Raw genomic sequence first — 24,905 nt, 5'->3', positions numbered from 1 at the left:
GCTGAGGCAGCCAGATCACTTGAGGTCAGGAGTTTGAGACCAGCCTGGCTAATATGGTGAAACCCCATCTCTACTAAAAATACAAAAATTAGCCAGGCATGTTGGATGTTGGTGCATGCCTGTAATCCCAACTACTTAGGAGGCTGAGGCCAGGAGAATCGCTTGAACCCAGGAGGCAGAGGTTGCAGTGAGCCGAAATAGGGTCACTGCACTCCAGCCTGGGCAACAGAGCTAGACTCCATCTCCAAAAAAGAAAAATAGAAAATTGGGCACTGAAAATAACAAGGCTCTCTCTGGACCAAAATTAGAAGTCTCTAGATATTTCTCCATAAATGATGCTGCTTTTACAGGCTTAAAATCCTCCTGGAATTGTATAATTTTCTCATGGCAAGGTCACAGTTTTTGTCGTTATTGGGCTTGATTCTCCATTATGTCTGGAAGAGCAGGAATAAACTTGTCTGGGCAAGTGATAACTTCTTCCTCTTATCCATGGACTCTCCTTTTGGATATTAATGAAATGAGAAAAATATTTTTCAGGTGCCATAAGCCTGTGTTGTGTGCCCGTAGTCAAAACAGCTTCACTGAGTCTCATGGAAGAAAGCTGGTGGAATAAGTTCAGGCATCTCCAGGGGTCTGTGGAAAGCTCTGGCCTCAAGTTCCTCCCTGATCCTGGCCATAGTGGTGTTAGGGATGAAAAGGGGGCAATGCAGTGCTATGTAGGTGCACAGCCATCTCTGCACAGAATTTTGAAACAGTGGCCTTTCTTCCTACCCAGTACAGAGAATACACTTCATTGATTCATATAATGTATCTGCAACACCTACTCACCAAAAAGAGGTCTTATTCTTTCTTAATGAGATTTTGTTCTATAGCTATCTCTCATTCTGTCACCATAGCCTACAAAGGCAATATCTCAAGAACTGAGGTCTAGTTATGTAAATTAGATAGAAAATTCCACCAGCCAGAGAGTTGACCCTCAATTTCACTACAGCTGCTGGCTAGCACAGTAATCACACAGAGTGACTATTTATTTGGAGGTGTTGTCTACAAGTCCTGTAGGTGACAGTGTGACAATTTTTTCAGTAATGTAATTGGGAGTTGGCTGTGTTGTGAAGGTGGGAGAAATGTAGATCTCTTAACTCACTTCCTAAAGAATCTAGTGCTATAGTGCAGTGTTTGACTGTCATATTCCCAGAATTGATTTGAACTAGGCTCTTTTGCCCTAGGATCTCCAGTTCATTCAGTTCCAATTGATAATATTATTAAAGTGTTCTTGAAGCAAAAGAATTTTTTTGAATATCCAACTGCCTTACTTGTACCTAAGAAAGTTGAAAGACGAGACATTTTTAGATGTTTGAAGAGTGAAAGATCAGGCACAGTTGTCTAATTATTTGACATAGGCCAGTCTTTATATGTTCCTTTTTTATTTTGGCTTAATAAGTTCATATAGGCTACAGAGTTATCCACCAAGATCAGGTAGGAATGTCAAACCCCTGGAAGTCTTTTTGAATACAGTTATTATGTGCATAATAAACATAAACATATCGTATATAAGTTTCATGACTAACATGCTGCCTTTCCTTCTCATCCTAATGACATTCCATCTTCTCCACATTCAGCATGTTTTTTATTCTTACAAACACAGCTAATTTATGCCTTTCCCTAACTTTATTCTTACCTAGCAAAAGAATCGCAAGCCAGAGCACTTACAAAAATTACTCTGGGTTCTGACACTAAAAGTATTAAAACACTCAAAGAGTCACAAATTAAAACAACCCGTGAAGTAAAAAGAGAATCGTCAAAGAAAACATCAAGTTTGTCATTAACTTCATGCCAAAAACTGTAAGAAACTGAGAACAAGGGAATAAAGTCTACTGACAGGATACCACGTGGACTGAAGACTGAGAGTGATACGAGAGCCCCAGCCTTTCCCAAGGAGCTGCCCTAGATATGACTGTGTCTAAAAGCTGTGCATATTCCTTGTGGAATAAAAACAGTTTTGATAAGTCTTTGTTTTGTTTCTTAATATGTAATTTGGACTTCGTATAGTTTAAAGTTTGAAAGGTGGTTCAAATCAAAGGAGTATTTACTAGCAGGAAAAACTGAGACTAGCCCTCTGCTAAAGTAGCAATTTAGAAAATGCATGTTCTTTCTAAATGTGATTTCATCTCTTAGCAAGTGTTTAGTCAATAGGACATTTTTTAGAAAATAATATTCCTTCAGTTTGTAGATTGCTTTCTGCATGCATGTAAAGGCATGGGGAATTATAGAACTAAAAGTGGAAATTTCATGAAGAACCTAAAATAAAAATGTTTTAAATCTTTCTGTCAACATTGTCATGTGTTTTATCAGCTCAATAGTTTGTTTGGCATGGACTTTTTGGTAAATTTGGGGAATGCAGTTTTCTGTTGTTATAATAAAAAGAAAACTTTAATCATACAAGTCATGAATTGATGCAGAAAGTATATGCAATTAATCATTAAAATCTCTTTATATGTTTTTCTATTTTAGCTCCTGAATCAATTTTGCATGAGAGGATTGAACAAGAGATTGAGATGGAAATGAAAGGTATTGTTATAATGGATGTGAGATTTAAGTAGAAATTCTAAAGGATTAATAGGATCCTTGAGTTTCCTTCTTTCTCTTAGTATTATTGAGAAAAAAATGACATAGATATACAAATATATCTCTTAGAGTATATATTACTATGTCGCATGCTTGGTTTAGAATTTTGATGGTTACATGCATTTCACAGTAATTTATTGTATGTTAATTTAAAATTTTGTATTTAAAATTTATCAGCCAAATTCAACTTTATGTTTGCAGTCATTTCCAAAAGTGTGTATTAGTTAAAGTTGTCATCTTAATGCATGAAATCATGAAGTAGAAGTTTGTTTTCAAAATCACAGTGAATTACATTGAAAATAGACAATAACCTAGCTGTCATTCTCAGAATGCAATGTCATGAATGAATTATGATTGAAATGCTACTTTACTGAGGTTGTGTGAAAACATTACATTCCCATCTGGTTTACACTTCATGCACATATATCATTTTAACATCGATATGTCTCTTACACTGGCTTGCAGATAGCTGCCTTATGTGATCCTCATTGCCTGCTTTTCTTTGCATAACATTGTGAGTTTATGGCTGTATTAGTTCGAATAAACGCCTTCTCATTTTATTTTAGCTAATTATTTATGGTTATAGTTCTTGTATATACTCTTTAACTAGTTAATTCTCAAAAATATAATAATTTAATCTACAATCAAAAGAATCAGAAAGGGCGTTTATTCCACTCTCTGCAAGTCAGGTAAGATTTTCCACTTAGCCATCAAAAGAACAAAGTTTTCCTGCTCTCAAAACAAATATGCACAGGAACATGTTATTTTGAAATGCATTTTTGCTTGTTCAAGAAGAAATTTCAACAGTTTGAAGAAAAGACCAGACAACGAACGATTTTCGTGTCAGAATCTTTTAAACAGAGCATGGTGTTGCGTTTATTCGAACAAATATGGTGAGTGAATTTTTCTATGGATTTGTGAGATCTGTAGCATGCAATTTATTTCATTTTCTATTTTGCAATTTTATTTACTTTCAACTTTTTCAAGTTCTATGGAAAATAGTAAAGGTTTTTTTTTTTTTCCAGAATTATTCTCCGAGAGGGAATCTGAACATTCAGAAAGGGATACACGTGACGCCTTTTCAGATTCTGAAGACATAGACCACAACTCCATGGCTGCTAAAAGATATGCAAGTAGAATATCATCTACAAGCTCCTGGCCTGAATATTTTAAGCCTTCTTTTACCCAGAAACTTACATTTAAATATGTTTTAGAGGGTGAACCGGTTGTTTTTACATGTAGATTAATTGCCTGTCCAACTCCAGAAATGACTTGGTTTCATAACAATCGGCCCATCCCAACAGGTCTTCGTCGGATTATAAAAGCTGAGAGTGATTTACACCATCACTCTTCCAGCTTAGAGATTAAAAGGGTCCAAGACAGAGATTCTGGAAGTTATAGGTTACTAGCAATTAATAGTGAAGGGTCTGCTGAATCAACTGCATCATTGCTTGTTATCCAAAAAGGGCAAGATGAGAAATATTTAGAATTTCTGAAAAGAGCAGAACAGACACATGAAAATGTGGAGGCTTTAGTTGAAAGGGGAGAAGATAGGATAAAGGTTGACCTGAGGTTTACTGGCTCTCCCTTTAACAAAAAACAAGATGTGGAACAAAAGGGAATGATGAGAACTATACATTTTAAGACAATGAGTTCTGCCAAGAAAACAGATTACATGTATGATGAAGAATATTTAGAAAGTAAATCTGACATAAGAGGTTGGCTTAATGTGGGTGCAAGTTTCCTGGACAAGGAGACCAAAGTGAAGTTGCAACGTTTAAGGGAGGCTAGAAAAACGTTAATGGAGAAAAAGAAATTATCTCTTTTAGATACGTCTTCTGAAATCAGCTCAAGAACTTTGAGAAGTGAAGCTAGTGATAAAGATATTCTGTTCTCTAGAGAGGACATGAAAATCAGATCTATGTCTGATCTAGCTGAAAGTTATAAGGTAGGTCATTCAGCTGAGAGTATTGTGCAAAATCCACATGCCCTTTCTAATCAAATGGATCAAAATATAGAATCTGAGGAACTTCCCACAAGCTTTCAAACTATTGTTGATGAAGAAATTTTCCAGACTGAAACAAGAATGAGCCAAGAAGCACTGGTAAAGGAAAGTCTACCAAAAGACCATTTATATGGTGAAATTCTAGTAAACGAAAATACCCAAGCAAGAGGACAGCTGGAAGAAATTATGGCCAATACTACAATTGGAGAGTCATCCACATATATCACTAATGTATGTGAGAAGGAGGAAGTATATGAGACCCCTGAAAATGTGTCTCAAGCTATTACACCACATGCCAGCGAATCTTTTGGTACACTTGTAAATGTTGAAGAAAGTGAAGAAATAGCTAGTGAAAGAATAAAAAAGGATGATTTGAGAGAATTACAACTCTCTGCTTCTACACAAATTGATGAATTCAAAACTGAACAGACAGAAGAAAACATGAGATTTTTTGAAAATTCTTTTCGAAAACGCCCACAACGTTGCCCACCTTCATTTCTTCAAGAAATTGCATCTCAAGAAGTTTATGAAGGTGACAGTTGTAATTTCGTGTGTCATTTTCAAGGATATCCTCAACCTATAGTGACATGGTATAACAATGACATGCCAATCCCACGTAATCAAAACTTTATCATTCATTCTTTGGAAAACTATTCAATATTAATTCTTTCATCTGTTCATCATCAGAATGAAGGTTCTATTACTTGTGTGCTATTTAACCAATATGGAACAGTAAAAACAACCAGTATGCTTAAAGTGAAAGCAAAACAAAAACATGATGTCAAAGCACGTAAAGTCCCAGTGTTCCATGACTACTTGGATGAGGAAGAAGAGCTAGCATTGGTGTTTGACCAAGCAAAAGGCGCCCATCCATCTATGAGTCAAGAGGGCCAAACAAATCTTCATTTGTTAAAAACTAACCCACCAGTTCCTCCCTCTGGAGACACAGAATTGCTTTCCTTTCCTGTAGAAATTCAGGTAACAGCAGCTACTCCTATCCCAGAACAGGATAAAGAGTCTAAAGAAGTGTTTCAAACTGAGGAGCTGGAACCTAAAGCAGTGCCTCAAGATCAAGTCACTCAATCACCAAAACACAGATTTGTATTTTTGTCTGATATTACTAATGAACCACCAAACATGTTACAAGAAATGCCAAAGCATGCCAGGTGTAGAGAAGGGGATTCCATCATTCTTGAATGTTTAATATCTGGTGAGCCCCAGCCAGTTGTAACATGGTTTCAAAATGGAGTCCTTTTAAAGCAGAACCAGAAGTTTCAGTTTGAAGAAGTTAATTGTAGCCACCAATTATATATTAAGGATGTTAATTCTCAAGATTCTGGAAAATATAAATGTGTTGCTGAAAACAATTCAGGGGCAGTTGAAAGTGTTTCAGATCTAACAGTGGAGCCTGTCACTTATAGAGAAAATAGTCAATTCGAAAATATTGGTGAAATTTATGGAAAATATTCCAGAGATCAGCAACTGCAAGACCAGGGAGAATCTGTAAGGGCACATTTTTATGATTATCCAGCTGGTCCCTTTACTCCCTGGACAAATGTAAAAGAATATTCAGTAAGGGACTATTTTCAAAGCCTTGAGACTATTGAGCAAATAGGCCATAAACAGCAGGTGCGTTGCATACCTTCTAGAGAAAAAATTCCCAGATTTGTGCATGGTGCTTCAAGAACCATAAAAATCAGCAAGCCCATCAGGGCTGAATTCATACAATGTCAGGCTGAAGGGAAAGAGAGACATGTAAGTGAAAAATCAAAGCTGCACCAAGCAGAGGGTACTGTTTATCCATTTGCTGATGATTTCAGTGATGTCACTATTAAGAAAGAAATAAGAAATAATTTTGGAAAACTTGGTAGATCAGAAAAGGAAAATGTACAAGAATGTGCCCAAAGTGACTATTTACCAAATATTCACTCTGAGAGAATTTCTGACAGTTACAATACAAAAGATTCATCTGCCATTGTATATGAAGAACCCCTTGGTGAAGAGATACACTACCCGGGGAAAAAGGTGAAGCACAGAATTATGGAATTTGAAAAATTACATGTAGAAAAAGGAGTTCTGGAAAAAAGACCTACCAGAACATCATTTGTTAATCTTCCTCAAAAGAAGATTGATGACAAAGCCTTTTCATTAAAGCAAAGAGAATCAAGATCAAGCAATCTAAATGCAAATATGTATCAGGCAGAGAAAATGTCTCCAAATACTGAATCAGATTCATCTAACATTGCAATAAATTTAAAGCTGCTTTCCTCTCAAACTCATAAAGAATTTGACACACAAGAAAGGGAACAACAGGAAAAAATAAGTCTTATAGATAAACCTGCAATTTCTAAAAGAGCTGAACATGAATCACCTATTACATTTGACTTAAAGCAGTTTCACACTCAAATAAAACACACAGATGTGAAATTCCAAGAATTAGATAGTGGTCAACCAGAAGAAGCTTATTTTAAAATCCAACATCCTGCTGACACTGAGAACATTGTATTTGATCTAAAACAAATGTATTCTCATATAGGAGATCCAGCTCTGGAGTTCCAAGGGCAAGAAAGTAGGGAACAGCAGGAAATACATTATAAAGAAAAAATTCCTAGCCCTGAAACGTTACAACCTGATACACAGAATATCTCTAAAAGTGTGCAAAATAATGTATTTGCCAGTCAAGAAATTTCTTCCTGTCAAGAGCTTTCAAATAGAACTATGGTGGAGAAAAGTAGTATTGATGAAAATTCCATTTCTTTAGAAAAAGAAGTCCGACATGTACAGGAACAAAACTTAGACATTTTAAAAACTGATCTTTCTCTTAAATCCTTTTCTGAAGAAATCTATAGTGAATCATGTGCCCTACTTCCAACCTCATCTGCAGATATAGAAGAAACTGATCTTTCTGAGAAAAGTTGTCCTCTAGAAAATGGAGGCAGAAGTTCCATCTCACATTTGAAAAAAGCAGCAAGTGAGGAAAAGCCTTTAGGGGTTGGTGAAATGGAAGAAGAATGCACTCTAGAACCAGAGTTGGCAGCATTTCCAAAGCAGGATGGTGGGACACAGGAATATACAGATGCCACTTTGGAAGACCACAGAGGTGATGTTCAGGAAGCTGACACACTCCATAGACAGCTCTCCCTGAGTCAGTGCTTCCCACTCTTGATGACTGAAGAACAACAGAATCCAGGTGAACAAATAAGTACAAACATTCATGCCTCTGGAGAAGAAAAATGTTATGAAGAAGTTCAAGTTCAGAATGAAGGTTCTTTCTCCACTTCAGAAGGAGAAATGATAGAAACTAGTTTTTCTCAAAATATTCCTAAATTAGATGAGGCACATACCACTGAGGCAGCAGAATCTGAGACCTCCCTAACACAGTATTTAATTGCTGCTGGAAAGCGTGAGGCTCCTGAAACTAAAGACACCAGAGACGAGGCAAAGCTTGTCCAGAGTGAATCAATCACTTCAATGGAGGTGGAAGAAGTAACTTTCAACACTGTGTATGAATATTACAACCAGAAACAGGAATCACTAGGTCGTCCATTTTCTCCTGAGTCTGACATTTCCATTGGTGTGGGAAGTACAACCAGTGAAGAAATATCTGAGTTAGATCAGTTTTATACCCCACCATCATCTGTTGAATATTTTGAATCTCCAAAGTCCCCTGACTTATATTTTAATCCTTCAGATATAACTAAACAATCCTCAATACATTCAGGAGGTGAGACAGTTGAAAGATATTCCACACCTTTAGGGGAAGTTGCTGAAAGATATTCAACACCTTCCGAAGGCGAGGTAGGAGAAAGATACTCCACACCCCCAGGGGAGACACTAGAGAGATACTCCACACCTCCAGGAGAGACTCTAGAGAGATACTCCACACCCCCAGGAGAGACTCTAGAGAGATATTCCACACCCCCAGGAGAGACTCTAGAGAGATACTCCACACCCCCAGGAGAGACTCTAGAGCGATATTCCACACCCCCAGGGGAGGCACTAGAGAGATATTCTATTCCTACTGGAGGACCAAACCCCACTGGTACTTTTAAAACATATCCATCAAAAATAGAAAGGGAAGACGGTACACCAAATGAGCATTTCTATACACCTACAGAAGAGAGAGGTTCAGCTTATGAAATATGGCGTTCCGATTCATTTGGTACACCCAGTGAAGCCATTGAGCCAAAAGACAATGAAATGCCTCCATCTTTTATTGAACCTCTGACCAAAAGGAAGGTATATGAAAACACAACACTAGGCTTCATTGTTGAAGTTGAAGGTCTTCCAGTTCCTGGTGTGAAATGGTATCGAAATAAATCTTTACTAGAGCCAGATGAAAGAATCAAAATGGAAAGAGTGGGTAATGTGTGTTCACTGGAAATTTCTAACATTCAAAAAGGAGAAGGGGGAGAGTACATGTGTCATGCTGTAAACATCATAGGGGAAGCAAAGAGCTTTGCAAATGTAGACATAATGCCCCAGGAAGAAAGAGTGGTGGCACTCCCACCTCCAGTAACACATCAGCATGTCATGGAGTTTGATTTGGAACACACCACATCATCAAGAACACCTTCTCCTCAAGAAATTGTCCTGGAAGTTGAATTAAGTGAAAAAGACGTTAAAGAATTTGAGAAGCAGGTGAAAATAGTGACAGTTCCCGAATTTACTCCTGACCATAAAAGTATGATTGTGAGTCTAGATGTTCTTCCATTTAATTTTGTAGATCCAAATATGGATTCAAGGGAGGGAGAAGACAAAGAACTAAAAATTGATTTAGAAGTATTTGAAATGCCTCCTCGCTTTATAATGCCTATCTGTGATTTTAAAATTCCAGAAAATTCAGATGCTGTATTCAAATGTTCAGTCATAGGGATCCCTACTCCCGAAGTTAAGTGGTATAAAGAATATATGTGTATTGAGCCAGATAATATTAAATACGTGATTAGCGAGGAGAAGGGAAGTCACACTCTTAAAATTCGAAATGTCTGTCTTTCTGATAGTGCAACATACAGGTGCAGAGCTGTGAATTGTGTAGGAGAGGCTATCTGTCAGGGATTCCTCACCATGGGAGATTCTGAAATATTTGCTATGATAGCAAAGAAAAGCAAAGTGACTTTAAGCAGTTTAACGGAAGAATTGGTCTTAAAGAGCAACTACACAGACAGTTTTTTTGAATTTCAGGTGGTGGAAGGGCCTCCCAGGTTTATCAAAGGTATTTCTGACTGTTATGCACCAATAGGTACAGCAGCATATTTTCAGTGCTTAGTTCGTGGCTCTCCAAGACCCACGGTTTACTGGTACAAAGATGGAAAATTAGTCCAAGGAAGAAGGTTCAGTGTTGAGGAAAGTGCCACAGGGTTCCACAACCTGTTTATAACAAGCTTAGTAAAGAGTGATGAAGGAGAGTACAGGTGTGTAGCTACAAACAAATCAGGAATGGCTGAGAGCTTTGCAGCACTCACCTTAACTTAAAATGTAATGTTTTAGTGCCTCAGTAATTATTAGCATTGATCTGAGTGCTTTCATATTTTCCAAATTGTATGGATCTAATAAACTTCCAAACAGGTCTACCATATTTGAATTCATTACCTTGGAGACCCCTGAAGAAATAATCTCTCTGTAGAAATCTCATCTTTGTAATACGTGTAAATATTTTGTTATCTGAACTGTGGAATCATCACTTGTGTCAATCATGCTGTGTAATATCAAACACAATTAAATCTCTCCTTGGCTACCTAATTGTTTGTACTTCTATTTACCCTCATGCCTCCTCCACAAAGTGTTTCAGTGGAATGGACTCTCTTTTAGCAGATAAACCATATATGCAAAAGTACAATGTAAAAGTGGAGACCATATCAGATGACCACGCAGACAAATTGGTAAGGGCAAATCTCTCTGCTCCCATTCTAAGTTATTTTTGGAATTGTAACCCCTTTGCATCCAAACTCATGTTTATTTACTTTGACTTAGAATAGGCAAAACAAACAACAAAAACCAGCTTCTCCCAATTGGCAACTAGCTCTATAATCTGTTTGACATTTCAATCTTAATATATTAACTTCATCTCTTTTAAAAATATTTTCGTTATTAATATTCCTCTTCATAAGTGCTTTAATTCTCACTGGCTTCAAGGGACCAATTGTGCTCTTTGTGGGCAGGGTTCACCTAGACATTTGCAGAATAAGCAAATAGATCTTTCCATTTTTGGAGATACCTTATTTTTCTCCATTTTTGAGATGACATCAAGTGTAAAATGCAGCAATAATTTAGTATTGGCCTGGGGAAAAAAGGGAAACTATCATATTGTGTTTACATATAGATTTTAAAACTGTATTCTGATTTCAGAATCTTTAAAATTTAAAAAAAGGTGGGATATTTTTAGAATTGAGTTCTAAAAATTACCATATTGGTAATTTGTATTTCAGATTATATATAAATAACAAGATAACAAGCTTTCCTATCAGTTTCACTGAATTTCATCTTTAAAACTAATATAGCTTAATAAGCATTCAATTTTTATTGTGATGTTTATGTTTCTAAAGTAACTCTTTAATTTTGTCTTTTAAAATTAAAATAACACTAAATTAACATACTCCTTAATATCTTACCTATATACTAACGTGGACCCAAGTCTTCTCATATAAGACTCGACAAATATAAAAAAATTCTGAAAATGAAGGGTAGGACCAAAAGACCTTAGAGGTGATCATTCAACAATACAATTCTGTGTTAACCTAATAGTAATTATTCTTAATACAATTTAGAATAAACTTTAATTTTGTAACAAAGGACGAGAGAAAGAACATTACAATGAAAGATAAATTTTATCTCCCTCCACCTCTTAAATTACTTATTGTTACTTAATGGCTACATTTGTCACCTGCATTTAGCAATATTTAAGTACCACGATCATATTTAAAATGCTAATTTTAATTAGAAATGTAAACACTTAATTTAAATTTAATTTTCAAAAGAATTCATATCCAATTATGTTTATTATGTTTCTTTCATCTATCAATCTTTATTCTCAACATGGGAATTCTCTAACAGCTACCCAAATTAAAGAAGCAATAGAGACAATGTACAGAAAATAGGCAGAGCAGCCAGGCCTCCCCTGCCTCCCTCACAAAAAAAATTTTGAATTATCTGTTTGAGCCACCATAACTCATCAGCATAGATACACTATTGTAGAACAATCATTCCTGTTCCAACCAGTGAGCACACAATATCTGTGATAATAATTATAGACATAATGTAATATATCACATCACAATTTCCTGAAATAAAACTAATTCTATAGATTAGGAACTTAGAGATTTATTCTGCACTTAGTCACATAATGGATGTTAAAATTAATGAGAAACTCAGATTGAGGCAAACATGACAAGCATGCTTTACTCAAACATCATACAGCACAGCAACAGTTCAAACCTTGTTTCTTAAAAAAAGAGAAAGAGAGAAATAGAAAAATGTTTTTATGTCCTACTGGATTTCAGGAAGAGCTGAAAAACACTCTTATTCATATAATAAAGAGGGCTTTGTTTGATTTTGCTCATTAGAATTCTGTAATTCTGTTAGTTTCAAGTATGGTGAACTTGAGTATGCGCAGAATAACAGTGACTGAATAAAGAAAAGTAAGCCTTGGCTTACTTTAATTGTCATAGATAATGAAATGGAATTTTTTATTTTCTGACTCAATGGCACGTAACATAAAACCCCAAAATATTAATTTCTCTGATTCTGGATAAAGAATTTATTGTATTGCACATAGTTGAGTTTAGACAATTAATAGCTGCTACCACAACATGTAATTTTTCAAACTATGCCTTTCGAGTTTCAGCACATTTGAATTTCATTTACTATCCTTTTTATGGCTAATAATACCATGGCTTGAAGTAAAATATTTGAAAATAGTTCAACATACTAGTGAGTAAGGGTATTTTAACTGTATTCACATTCATTCCCTTTACAGATATTTTGTGAGTTCAAGTGAAGGGAAAGGTAACACGAATTATGTATTGTAGATTAAATGCGGAGTTAAGTGATCACCATTAATATGTAAAATTATCAATGGTTTTATGGTTTACTTAAAATAATAAATACCTGAATATGTATTCTGCATGCTATAGATGAGTTTCTCCAGTATTTTTACAGCCAGCAGACACTTGAGTCCTGTCTTCTAATGCTTATATGCTAGAACAGAAAGGAATTAAGGTGTAAGTCTATTTCATGTGATGCAAGTGAAGTCACCAAATAAAATCATAAAACTGCCTTTTGCTAAGGCAATAAAACTACTAATAACAGGCCTGTTCTACATACCTAAGAGGTTTAATAAAAAATCGAATTCCTTGTTTAAAATTACATGTCTTTCATCCTGTCATCCAGGATACTGTTTAAAGAGTCTCTGTTATGCACTGCTTTGTTTCTTGCTCAGTGGTTCTGTATAGGTTTTCTTATACAATAAAATACAATGCACTTTTAATATTGGAGTTGTTTTCTCTTATTTTTGATTATCTTATTTTCTTGGCTAATGCCTTATTACAAAGGCTTTGTTCAAGTAATATGGTGATTTACATAGATGAAAGAAGGCCTGCATTTCTAGAAACTGAAAACAGTGGTTCTCTTACAAATCCAAATTAAACATTTCCTGTAGCCTCTTATTTTTAATAATGACTTTAGAGGCAGTAATTAGAACATCAATGGTTTATTTTGGAAATAATCAGTCTTTAACAAAGAAGATTATTCTTAAACTCAAGAAAACTCTAAATATAAATAACAATTCTGGATCTTTTTAGAAGTTGATTTAAATAATGCTGGATTATTATAACTATTTAGCAGTTTTTCAAACTTTAAAATTGGAATTATATCTCAAGAAAAACTCATGAGAGCATTTTTAAAACTTATGAACTCTAACACAGATGAAGTGGATCAAAAATTGCTTTTGTACAGTATCTATAATTTTGCATAATTTTATATGTTAAGCTAAGAAAAATTTAGAAATGTGCTTTTTGATACATTAATCTTGGAATAATCTAATCATTCCAGGAATAAAGCAGAAGAAGGTCATCAACTGGTGTCTAATTCTTTGATTTATATTTTTATATTAAATAAAATTTTGTAGTAAAATAATAATCATTTTTCCCCATACAGAGTTTTCTAGTTCTTTTCTGTCTGCCGAGGAAGAAGGACTTCATAGCGCTGAACTTCAATTATCTAAAATAAATGAAACACTTGAACTTTTGTCTGAACCTCCAGTTTACTCAACTAAATTTGATTCCAAAAAGGAAGGCACTGGCCCAATTTTCATCAAAGAAGTGTCAAATGCTGATATAAGCATGGGGGATGTGGCTACACTGTCTGTAACTGTCATTGGCATCCCCAAACCTAAAATTCAGTGGTTCTTTAATGGAGTGCTATTAACCCCTTCTGCTGACTACAAATTTGTTTTTGACGGTGATGATCATAGCCTGATCATTCTGTTCACCAAATTGGAGGATGAGGGAGAGTATACATGTATGGCCAGTAATGACTATGGAAAGACAATATGTAGTGCCTATCTAAAAATTAATTCCAAAGGAGAGGGTCACAAAGACACTGAAACAGAATCAGCAGTGGCAAAATCTCTGGAAAAGCTTGGAGGTCCTTGTCCTCCTTACTTCTTTAAGGAGTTAAAACCAATTCGCTGTGCTCAAGGGCTTCCTGCCATCTTTGAGTACACAGTGGTTGGAGAGCCTGCCCCTACTGTTGCATGGTTCAAAGAAAACAAGCAGCTTTGCACCAGTGTTTATTACACTATCATTCATAACCCTGATGGCTCTGGAACTTTCATTGTCAATGACCCTCAGAGGGAAGACAGTGGCCTCTATATCTGTAAAGCAGAGAATATGTTGGGTGAGTCCACCTGTGCAGCAGAGCTGCTTGTGCTTCTGGAAGACACAGACATGACTGATACCCCCTGCAAAGCAAAGTCCACACCAGAGGCTCCTGAGGATTTTCCACAGATACCCTTAAAGGGTCCCGCAGTTGAAGCACTTGACTCAGAGCAGGAAATTGCAACATTTGTAAAAGACACCATTTTGAAAGCTGCTTTAATTACAGAAGAAAACCAGCAACTATCTTATGAGCATATTGCTAAAGCCAATGAATTGAGCAGTCAGCTTCCTTTGGGAGATCAGGAATTGCAATCCATTTTGGAGCAAGACAAGCTCACTCCTGAAAGCACCAGGGAATTTCTTTGCATCAATGGCAGTATTCACTTTCAGCCTCTCAAGGAACCATCTCCCAACCTACAGCTGCAGATGGTACAGTCCCAGAAAACCTTCTCCAAAGAAGGTATTCTAATGCCTGAAGAGCCTGAGACACAGGCGGTTCTATCAGATACCGAGAAAATCTTCCCAAGTGCCATGTCCATAGAACAAATTAATTCATTAACAGTTGAGCCTCTGAAAACTTTATTAGCTGAACCTGAAGGGAATTATCCACAGTCTTCAATAGAACCTCCAATGCATTCTTATCTAACCTCTGTGGCTGAGAAAGTACTTTCACCAAAAGAAAAGACAGTATCTGACACCAACAGAGAGCAAAGAGTGACTCTTCAAAAGCAAGAGGCACAAAGTGCGCTCATCTTAAGTCAGAGCTTAGCTGAGGGACACGTGGAGAGTCTCCAGAGTCCTGATGTCATGATCTCTCAGGTAAACTATGAGCCCCTAGTCCCTTCAGAACACTCATGCACAGAAGGAGGTAAAATTTTGATAGAAAGTGCAAATCCACTGGAAAATGCAGGGCAAGATTCTGCGGTCAGAATTGAGGAAGGCAAGTCCTTAAGATTTCCACTAGCACTTGAAGAAAAGCAGGTACTGCTCAAAGAAGAGCATTCTGACAACGTGGTGATGCCCCCAGACCAAATCATTGAGTCTAAAAGAGAGCCCGTGGCAATAAAGAAAGTGCAGGAGGTACAGGGAAGGGACATTCTTTCTAAGGAAAGCTTGCTTTCTGGTATTCCAGAAGAGCAGCGATTAAACCTGAAAATTCAAATCCGCCGGGCTTTGCAAGCAGCCGTGGCCAGTGAGCAGCCAGGTCTTTTCTCTGAGTGGCTAAGAAACATTGAAAAGGTGGAGGTCGAGGCCGTAAACATCACCCAAGAGCCCAGACACATCATGTGCATGTACCTTGTTACTTCAGCAAAGTCTGTAACAGAAGAAGTAACCATCATTATTGAAGATGTTGATCCTCAAATGGCTAACCTGAAAATGGAACTTAGGGATGCTTTGTGTGCTATTATATATGAGGAAATAAACATCCTAACAGCTGAGGGTCCTAGAATTCAGCAAGGAGCCAAAACAAGTTTGCAAGAAGAAATGGATTCTTTTTCAGGTTCACAGAAGGTTGAACCCATTACTGAACCAGAAGTTGAATCTAAATATCTGATCTCAACTGAAGAGGTCAGTTATTTTAACGTGCAAAGTAGGGTTAAATATTTGGATGCCACACCTGTCACTAAAGGGGTTGCTTCAGCTGTTGTCTCTGACGAAAAACAAGATGAGAGTCTGAAACCATCAGAGGAAAAAGAGGAGTCTTCCTCTGAAAGTGGTACTGAGGAGGTTGCTACAGTAAAGATACAGGAAGCTGAGGGTGGCTTAATCAAAGAGGATGGCCCCATGATACATACACCTTTAGTGGACACTGTTTCTGAGGAAGGTGATATTGTACACCTCACAACATCCATAACAAATGCTAAAGAGGTGAATTGGTATTTTGAGAATAAACTGGTGCCTTCAGATGAAAAGTTCAAGTGTTTACAAGATCAAAATACATATACGCTAGTCATCGACAAAGTAAATACCGAAGACCATCAAGGAGAGTATGTTTGTGAGGCCTTGAATGACAGCGGAAAAGCAGCAACTTCAGCCAAACTCACTGTAGTAAAAAGAGGTTGGATTTTAAGGATAAAATAGATCAAGTGCTAACATTCACTGGATTGTAATGATTTAGCTTGCATCACTTAAATTTTCACTTATCTGCCACTTCCAGAATGTAATTTATTTAGAGTAAGAATGAAATCACAGACATAATCATGGTTATGAACTCACCTTTTCCCTTACTGCCCTGTTGGGTGCTATGCTATCATATCCATGGTACTATTTATTTTAAAAATAAAACATATTTTCATATGTTTCATAATACCAATAGATAAGCTTTTAGTTAATTTTCATATGAAGATAACTTTCATAATATGTAATAAAAAGTATCAGTGAACACCTAGCCACTCTGAAATCACTGGTCTCACCCTTAGATTTAAAATAACCATGATTAGTTGTCTGTTTCTTTTTTCTGTTTATTTTTTGCTGTTGTTTCACTTCATCACTTTGTTTAGTATATCATGTTTCTTCACATTATTTTCAGTGTTCCCATTCAGCATGGTATATTTAAAGAATATATCATGTTGTTATGCATATAATCCAATAGCATCACATTTTTTCACAATTCACTGCAAAGCAATGATTGAATATTTTTAAAAAAAAAGCTTATTGTCTTCTTTTGCCTTCAATGATCTTTCTCATTTTCCAGTCACTTGCCTTAAACTGCTGTAATCCATCTCACCAATTTCAACTGTTTTACTCCATTAACAGCAACAAAAGTTAGAAGAAAAAGGAAAATGTCATATGCCTGATAAGGAGGCATGTTAATGGACTCTACTTCCCTTTGCAGCTGCCCCAGTGATCAAGAGGAGAATCGAACCCCTGGAAGTAGCACTGGGCCACCTAGCCAAATTCACCTGTGAGATCCAAAGTGCTCCCAATGTCCGGTTCCAGTGGTTTAAAGCTGGCCGAGAAATTTATGAGAGTGACAAGTGTTCTATTCGATCTTCAAAGTATATCTCCAGCCTTGAAATCCTGAGAACCCAGGTGGTTGACTGCGGCGAGTATACATGCAAAGCTTCCAATGAGTATGGCAGTGTCAGCTGTACAGCCACACTAACTGTGACAGGTAAATGCCATACATTGGCACAGATGTTGTCACTTCATTTCATATTGTTATCCTTTTTGCTTTCTGTACATGTGTGGGAAATGCTTGTATTACCAACTGGAGAGACCAACAACCAAGACAGTAACATGGTAGGTAGGTACTGCAGAGCCTATATGGGATAAGAAATCATTATTTACAGTCACATTTCTACTACTGACCAAAGAAAAAATAATTTATTATTTGAGAACAAAGTTAAGTAATCAAATGAGCTCAGCTTGGCCCTTCATATAAAACATATCAGGACAGTTTGGTGCCACTAAAAAAAAAATAATGTCTCAATGTATTTAAAAATTTTAAATCAAATAACCAATTAAGAACAGAATTACAAACTTAAAAAAGTCAGTGTCTAAGTCTAAAATTAAATCCTAGTGTAAGACAGGGAGCTAGTATAGGACTGAAAACTAGGATTCTCTCTAGGCATTTTTACTAATTTAAAAATAAGACGGCTGGGCACGGTGGCTCACGCTTGTAATCCCAGCACTTTGGGAGGCCAAGGCAGGCGGATCACAAGGTCAGGAGATCGAGACCATCTGGCTAACACAGTGAAACCCCATCTCTACTAAAAATATAAAAAATTAGCCAGGCATGGTGTCACGCACCTGTAGTTCCAACTACTTGGGAGGCTGAGGCAGAAGAATTGCTTGAAGCCAGGAGGCAGAGGTTGCAGGAAGCCAGGAGGCAGAGGTTGCAATAAGCCAGGATTGCACCACTGCTCTCCAGCCTGGGCAACATAGCGAGACTCCATCTAAAAAAAAAAAAAAGAAAGAAAGAAAATAAGACAACTACACAAACATCCTATTCCCAATTTTCTAATTGATACGTATGGTGACTTTCAAATAGTTAACACTCATCAAATACTTGAATGCCTTCATTAACCAAAATATTAGTAGCAAGCTTTTCTTCCTTTCTTCCTACCTTCTTTCCTTCCTTCCTTCCTTCCTTCCTTCCTTCCTTCCTTCCTTCCTTCCCTCCTCTCTATCTTTCTTTCTTTCTTTTCTTTCTTTCCCTCTTCCCAAGAGAAAGTGTGAGTATGAACTATGGTTTGAGGACAGGGGTAGAGGTGCAGTCAAGCCATACTTGGACTGTCGGGGAAGGCTGTCCCTTGGTCTTCTTTGTCAATGAGAATATCAAGGGGAAGGGCAAATGCAGCACATCTCTTGAATGTGAAAACGATGAGGTTCCCTATAGCTTCCTCTTCTCTACAATCCTTTTACATGATCCTAAGAAAAACCCAGGCCCATGATGACCCAACCAGTGCTTTTCACTCTGGTCAAAATGTCTCCATAAAACCAAGTACATGATATTATTCATACTGACACGTTTGGAAGTTTCTTTACTCAAATTAGGTCAATTTAGGAATGCGACTAATATTGAAGCTTCAGATAATAAGAGGAAAGGATAAGGAGGATGGCTTAAAAAAATTAAAAAGAGAGGTTCTGAAAGTCTGGCTTCAAGATGCAGATGGAAAGGGGAAGTTGCTGCTATTAAATATTTTTACAAGTTTGCATTGGCCTAGAGGATGCATTCACAGTTAACCCATATAAGAATTTCCAGGCAGTTGACATGAGGGTTAGAAAGACATTACAAAACTACTTCAATCTTCTTATCACTTAATATCCCTACTCTTCAGAAGAGTCAAATACATTTTCTTTATCTTCCTTACATAATCTTCTAATTTGCAGAATTAAAATATCAGCTCAATAGCTTATAAAATAATTAAACAAGCAGCCACTAAAATGGACAAATCTTTAGCAATGTTACTTAATAAAGGAACGCTTGTCTTTTCTTTGATAGAGACAAGTAAAGTGATGTCTTGCTCCTTTATAAAGAACACTCTCATCCCTTTCCTTTGACAATCTTTTGTTCTTATTAACACATTACTCCATTTTAAATTATGGCTCATGTCTATCTAAAGACTTAACTCATCTTTTCTCTGTCTTGGAATATATAATTACAGCAAGTACTTTGGTGGGGACTAAATGTAATGCTGGAAAAATTTCTTTTGCAGAGGCATATCCACCAACCTTTCTCTCCAGACCTAAGTCCCTTTCAACTTTTGTGGGTAAGGCAGCCAAGTTCATCTGCACAGTGACAGGGACTCCTGTGATAGAAACCATTTGGCAGAAAGATGGTGCTGCACTCTCACCTTCACCTAACCGGAAGATTTCTGACGCAGAAAACAAACACATTTTAGAACTCTCAAACCTTACCATTCAAGATAGAGGAGTTTATTCTTGTAAGGCTTCTAACAAGTTTGGAGCAGACATCTGCCAAGCAGAGTTGATCATCATTGATAAGCCACATTTCATTAAAGAATTAGAGCCTGTGCAGTCCGCTATCAATAAGAAGGTCCACCTTGAGTGCCAAGTAGATGAAGACAGAAAAGTCACAGTTATGTGGAGCAAAGATGGGCAAAAACTCCCCCCAGGGAAAGATTATAAGATCTGTTTTGAAGATAAAATAGCAACACTTGAGATTCCTTTGGCCAAACTGAAAGATTCAGGAACCTATGTCTGTACAGCTTCAAATGAGGCTGGAAGCAGCTCCTGCTCAGCCACAGTCACTGTCAGAGGTAAGAAACGTGTGAATGTATTTTCTAGTCCCTTCTCTGCAAGGAATCCTCGGTAGAAAAACTGTTGGCAAACAATTCAGTCAGTACACTTTGTTATTAAAATAACGTCATTCAGCAAACATTATGGTTTGGGAAAGTCCTGGCATTGTTTGATTTTATTTTTTTAATCCTCTTCAAAGTTCACTTAACTTTTGTTCTTTTAAATTGTCTGCTATTAACAAAGCTTGCTTAAAATTTCTTCTAAGAAAAAACTCCAAGTGTCTGAGCAATTCTTAACTATCTTCTTTTATAAAATTCTTCTTTGTGTAGGTAGTCTGTTTATTGTTGTTTTATTTTAAATCAAGAGACTGGGAAAGTGTCTTAGAATGATAGGAACCTATTAAATGCGCCACAGCTTTTACAGAAATTTTGTGGAGATGTTTTATGTGTGTTGGGTCTCTTTGTTGTATATGTCTACTTTTCTTTTGCGGAGTTTATGTTTCAGATATCTTCTCCTTTTTCTTTTTTGTAAACTTCATGTAGAGCCACCATCCTTCGTGAAGAAGGTGGATCCCTCTTATTTAATGCTCCCAGGTGAATCAGCACGCCTCCATTGCAAGCTGAAAGGCTCACCTGTGATCCAGGTTACTTGGTTTAAAAATAACAAAGAACTCAGTGAAAGTAACACAGTCCGAATGTATTTTGTCAATTCTGAGGCTATACTTGATATTACGGATGTAAAAGTTGAAGACAGCGGGAGTTACTCATGTGAAGCAGTGAATGACGTTGGCAGTGATAACTGCAGTACTGAAATAGTTATCAAAGGTTTGTTTACTGAGTTTCCATGCAGTATTTTTCCGAGAAAAGATTTCCCTTTTAATTACTTATTACCCATTACTTACACAATGCTTTCATGCTTTTGTAGAACCTCCTTCTTTCATCAAAACTCTTGAGCCTGCAGACATAGTGAGAGGAACAAATGCTCTACTTCAGTGTGAAGTCTCAGGCACTGGACCATTTGAAATTAGCTGGTTCAAAGACAAGAAACAAATTCGAAGTAGTAAAAAATACAGATTGTTTTCTCAGAAGTCTCTTGTGTGTCTGGAGATCTTTTCGTTTAATAGTGCAGATGTTGGTGAATATGAATGTGTTGTTGCTAATGAAGTCGGCAAGTGTGGCTGCATGGCAACCCACTTACTCAAAGGTTAGTGCTTGAAAAACTAATGTCTCTTTAATAAATTGTCAAAATAGCTTTCTTACCCCATGGAAGAAAAACTGGTACTTTCTTCTCTTGTCCTATCCTTTAAATTTGTTTTGCCTTGGTTTGACCTGGGACCTTGGGAACAAAGTCAGTAACTTTCACCTGGTCTTTTTCCCGAGACTAGTGTAAATATCTATTATCTGATAACAAAAGGGAATAATAAGCCATTTTGTCAGCTGACAAACATGTATCATCTATGCCTCTGTCTCTTGGATGGAATTATAATTATTCTTAACTTTTATTTCTTCTTCTAATTAACACTATGAAATAGTAGTATTGGGACAAAATAAATATAATCTTGAAAAAACTCTTAAATATAGATGGTGTTGAAAGTGTTTGAGAATTGATATGTTTTATATGCTCTCTTTCCTTAACTAGAACCTCCAACCTTTGTAAAGAAAGTAGATGATTTGATTGCACTAGCAGGACAAACCGTTACCCTGCAAGCTGCTGTGAGAGGGTCAGAGCCCATTTCTGTCACATGGATGAAAGGTCAAGAGGTCATCAGAGAAGACGGAAAAATCAAAATGAGCTTTTCCAATGGTGTTGCAGTCTTGATAATCCCTGATGTTCAGATTAGTTTTGGAGGCAAATACACGTGCCTGGCTGAAAATGAAGCTGGAAGCCAAACATCTGTTGGGGAATTAATAGTTAAAGGTTTGTGTAGGAACATTTAAACCTCAAATTGCTATTTAGAATTAAAGTGAAACCCTAGCAAGCATTTAGGGTGCTAACTATTTCATACCATTGTAGAACCTGCCAAAATCATTGAGCGAGCAGAACTGATCCAGGTAACAGCAGGAGATCCTGCCACACTGGAGTACACAGTGGCAGGCACGCCAGAACTGAAGCCCAAATGGTACAAAGATGGGAGACCCTTGGTCGCCAGTAAAAAATACCGAATAAGTTTTAAAAACAATGTTGCCCAGCTCAAATTTTATTCAGCTGAGCTGCACGACAGTGGCCAATACACATTTGAGATTTCCAATGAAGTGGGCAGCAGCTCCTGTGAGACTACATTCACTGTATTAGGTTAGTATTTTTAGAAAATGATGCTACATATGCATTTGAAACCCAACAAATGGCCTAAAGTCAATCACTGAGCACTTTTCTCTATTGACCTTTTCTCCCTTCTTGTGCCACACACAGATCGAGACATTGCTCCATTTTTTACCAAACCCTTGCGCAACGTGGATAGTGTTGTTAATGGTACCTGCAGACTGGACTGCAAAATTGCAGGCTCCCTCCCCATGAGGGTGTCCTGGTTTAAGGATGGCAAAGAAATAGCTGCTTCTGACAGATACAGGATAGCATTTGTGGAAGGCACAGCCTCTTTGGAGATCATCAGAGTAGACATGAATGATGCAGGGAATTTCACTTGTCGAGCCACAAATTCCGTGGGAAGCAAAGACAGCAGTGGAGCCCTGATTGTGCAAGGTTGGCTTGAGACTTTGCATTTTATCCTTATTAAAGATTATGTTCAAATTAAGTCATCTTCCCTTAGATCAACCCTCTTAACTCTTTGAAATTCTTTCTTATACCCCTTCTTCAGAACCACCCAGTTTTGTAACTAAACCCGGCTCAAAGGATGTTCTGCCTGGCTCAGCAGTCTGCCTGAAGAGCACTTTCCAAGGATCTACTCCTCTCACAATCAGATGGTTTAAGGGCAACAAAGAGCTGGTTTCTGGTGGAAGCTGCTATATTACCAAAGAAGCTTTAGAGAGCTCCCTGGAACTCTATTTAGTAAAAACCTCTGATTCGGGCACATACACATGTAAAGTCAGCAATGTCGCTGGAGGGGTGGAATGCAGTGCAAACTTGTTTGTAAAAGGTTTGCATTGTTTTCTTGACATCTTTGTGCTAACCTTGTTATAAATTCTTTCCTCTTTCTCACATTTCTTAATAACTTCCTTCCTTCCACAGAACCTGCCACATTTGTTGAAAAGTTAGAGCCATCACAGCTGTTAAAGAAGGGAGATGCTACCCAGCTAGCCTGCAAAGTAACTGGTACCCCTCCAATTAAAATAACATGGTTTGCAAATGATAGAGAAATTAAGGAGAGCAGCAAACACAGAATGTCTTTTGTGGAGTCTACTGCAGTTCTAAGACTGACAGATGTTGGCATCGAAGACAGTGGTGAATATATGTGTGAGGCCCAAAATGAGGCTGGCAGTGACCACTGCAGTAGCATTGTAATAGTCAAAGGTTTGTGTTCACTTTGCCTCTTGTGTTGCCAAAGTTATGGCCCATGGCACAGACCCCTCCTCCCTTAATGCAAATCATTCCTTTTTTACTGTAGAGTCACCTTATTTTACCAAGGAATTTAAGCCAATTGAAGTCTTAAAGGAGTACGATGTCATGTTGCTGGCTGAGGTGGCAGGCACTCCTCCCTTTGAGATCACTTGGTTCAAAGATAACACAATCCTGCGAAGTGGTAGAAAGTATAAGACTTTCATTCAGGATCATCTGGTTAGCCTGCAGATCCTCAAGTTTGTAGCTGCAGATGCTGGCGAATACCAGTGTCGGGTGACCAATGAGGTGGGCAGCAGCATCTGCAGTGCCAGGGTGACTTTAAGAGGTTAGTGTTGGTTCCAGTGATGGACTGGCTTTTCTGAAGAGTCAATTCTTTTTTTTAAGCCACTTTTGCTATAGGGATAATATTGATTGAGAATTCATTCTTCTGTTAGAACCCCCATCCTTCATAAAGAAGATCGAGAGTACCAGCTCCCTCCGGGGAGGCACAGCTGCCTTCCAGGCCACTCTGAAGGGCTCCTTGCCAATTACGGTGACTTGGCTAAAAGACAACGATGAAATCACTGAAGACGATAATATAAGAATGACCTTTGAGAACAATGTGGCCAGTTTGTATCTCAGTGGCATTGAAGTCAAGCATGATGGGAAATATGTCTGTCAGGCCAAAAATGATGCAGGAATACAAAGATGTTCTGCATTACTCTCAGTAAAAGGTTGGTTCAGAACGTTTGCCTTGGGTTTGAGGAAGAAATGCAGATGTAAGCCTTTCAGCAGGGTAATGCACAACCCACATCTATCCCTTTGTTTTCTACAGAACCTGCAACAATCACCGAGGAAGCTGTGTCTATAGATGTCACCCAAGGAGACCCAGCCACTTTGCAGGTTAAATTTTCAGGGACTAAGGAGATTACAGCCAAATGGTTTAAAGATGGCCAAGAACTGACCCTGGGCTCAAAATATAAAATCAGTGTCACTGATACAGTCTCAATACTGAAGATTATTTCTACAGAAAAGAAAGATAGTGGAGAATATACTTTCGAGGTCCAAAATGATGTTGGGAGGAGCAGCTGCAAGGCTAGAATTAATGTGTTAGGTTGGTATTGTTCTTCTACAGAGAGGATTGGGCATTTCCATGCTCCTTCTTCCCTTAAAATTAAAAAAAAAACAAATTAGTAGATTGA

At 37.4% G+C, this 24,905-nt stretch overlaps 1 protein-coding gene across 2 annotated transcripts in view; it reads left to right on the top strand.

Annotated features, from left to right (window-relative positions):
* Positions 1-24,905, top strand: part of TTN (titin) — a 281,502-nt gene that overhangs the window by 52,016 nt on the left and 204,581 nt on the right. Inside the window, exons 45-58 of one of the 2 annotated variants that reach the window (XM_063695029.1) lie at positions 2,512-2,568; positions 13,784-16,564; positions 17,342-17,620; positions 19,668-20,231; positions 20,754-21,035; positions 21,136-21,414; positions 21,850-22,128; positions 22,225-22,503; positions 22,621-22,908; positions 23,024-23,302; positions 23,395-23,676; positions 23,771-24,049; positions 24,159-24,437; positions 24,539-24,817. In XM_063695029.1, the coding sequence (XP_063551099.1) occupies positions 2,512-2,568; positions 13,784-16,564; positions 17,342-17,620; positions 19,668-20,231; positions 20,754-21,035; positions 21,136-21,414; positions 21,850-22,128; positions 22,225-22,503; positions 22,621-22,908; positions 23,024-23,302; positions 23,395-23,676; positions 23,771-24,049; positions 24,159-24,437; positions 24,539-24,817 (6,486 nt within the window). Of the gene's footprint in view, positions 1-2,511; positions 2,569-3,650; positions 13,311-13,783; positions 16,565-17,341; positions 17,621-19,667; positions 20,232-20,753; positions 21,036-21,135; positions 21,415-21,849; positions 22,129-22,224; positions 22,504-22,620; positions 22,909-23,023; positions 23,303-23,394; positions 23,677-23,770; positions 24,050-24,158; positions 24,438-24,538; positions 24,818-24,905 lie in introns of those variants that run through there. The other variant, XM_055380317.2, reaches the window with a different exon arrangement.

The sequence above is a fragment of the Gorilla gorilla genome, chromosome 11 (assembly GCF_029281585.2).
Source record: "Gorilla gorilla gorilla isolate KB3781 chromosome 11, NHGRI_mGorGor1-v2.1_pri, whole genome shotgun sequence".
NCBI lineage: Eukaryota > Metazoa > Chordata > Mammalia > Primates > Hominidae > Gorilla > Gorilla gorilla.
The sequence above is the reverse complement of the archived record's forward strand: the minus strand, read 5'-3'. Positions and strand labels throughout refer to the sequence as shown.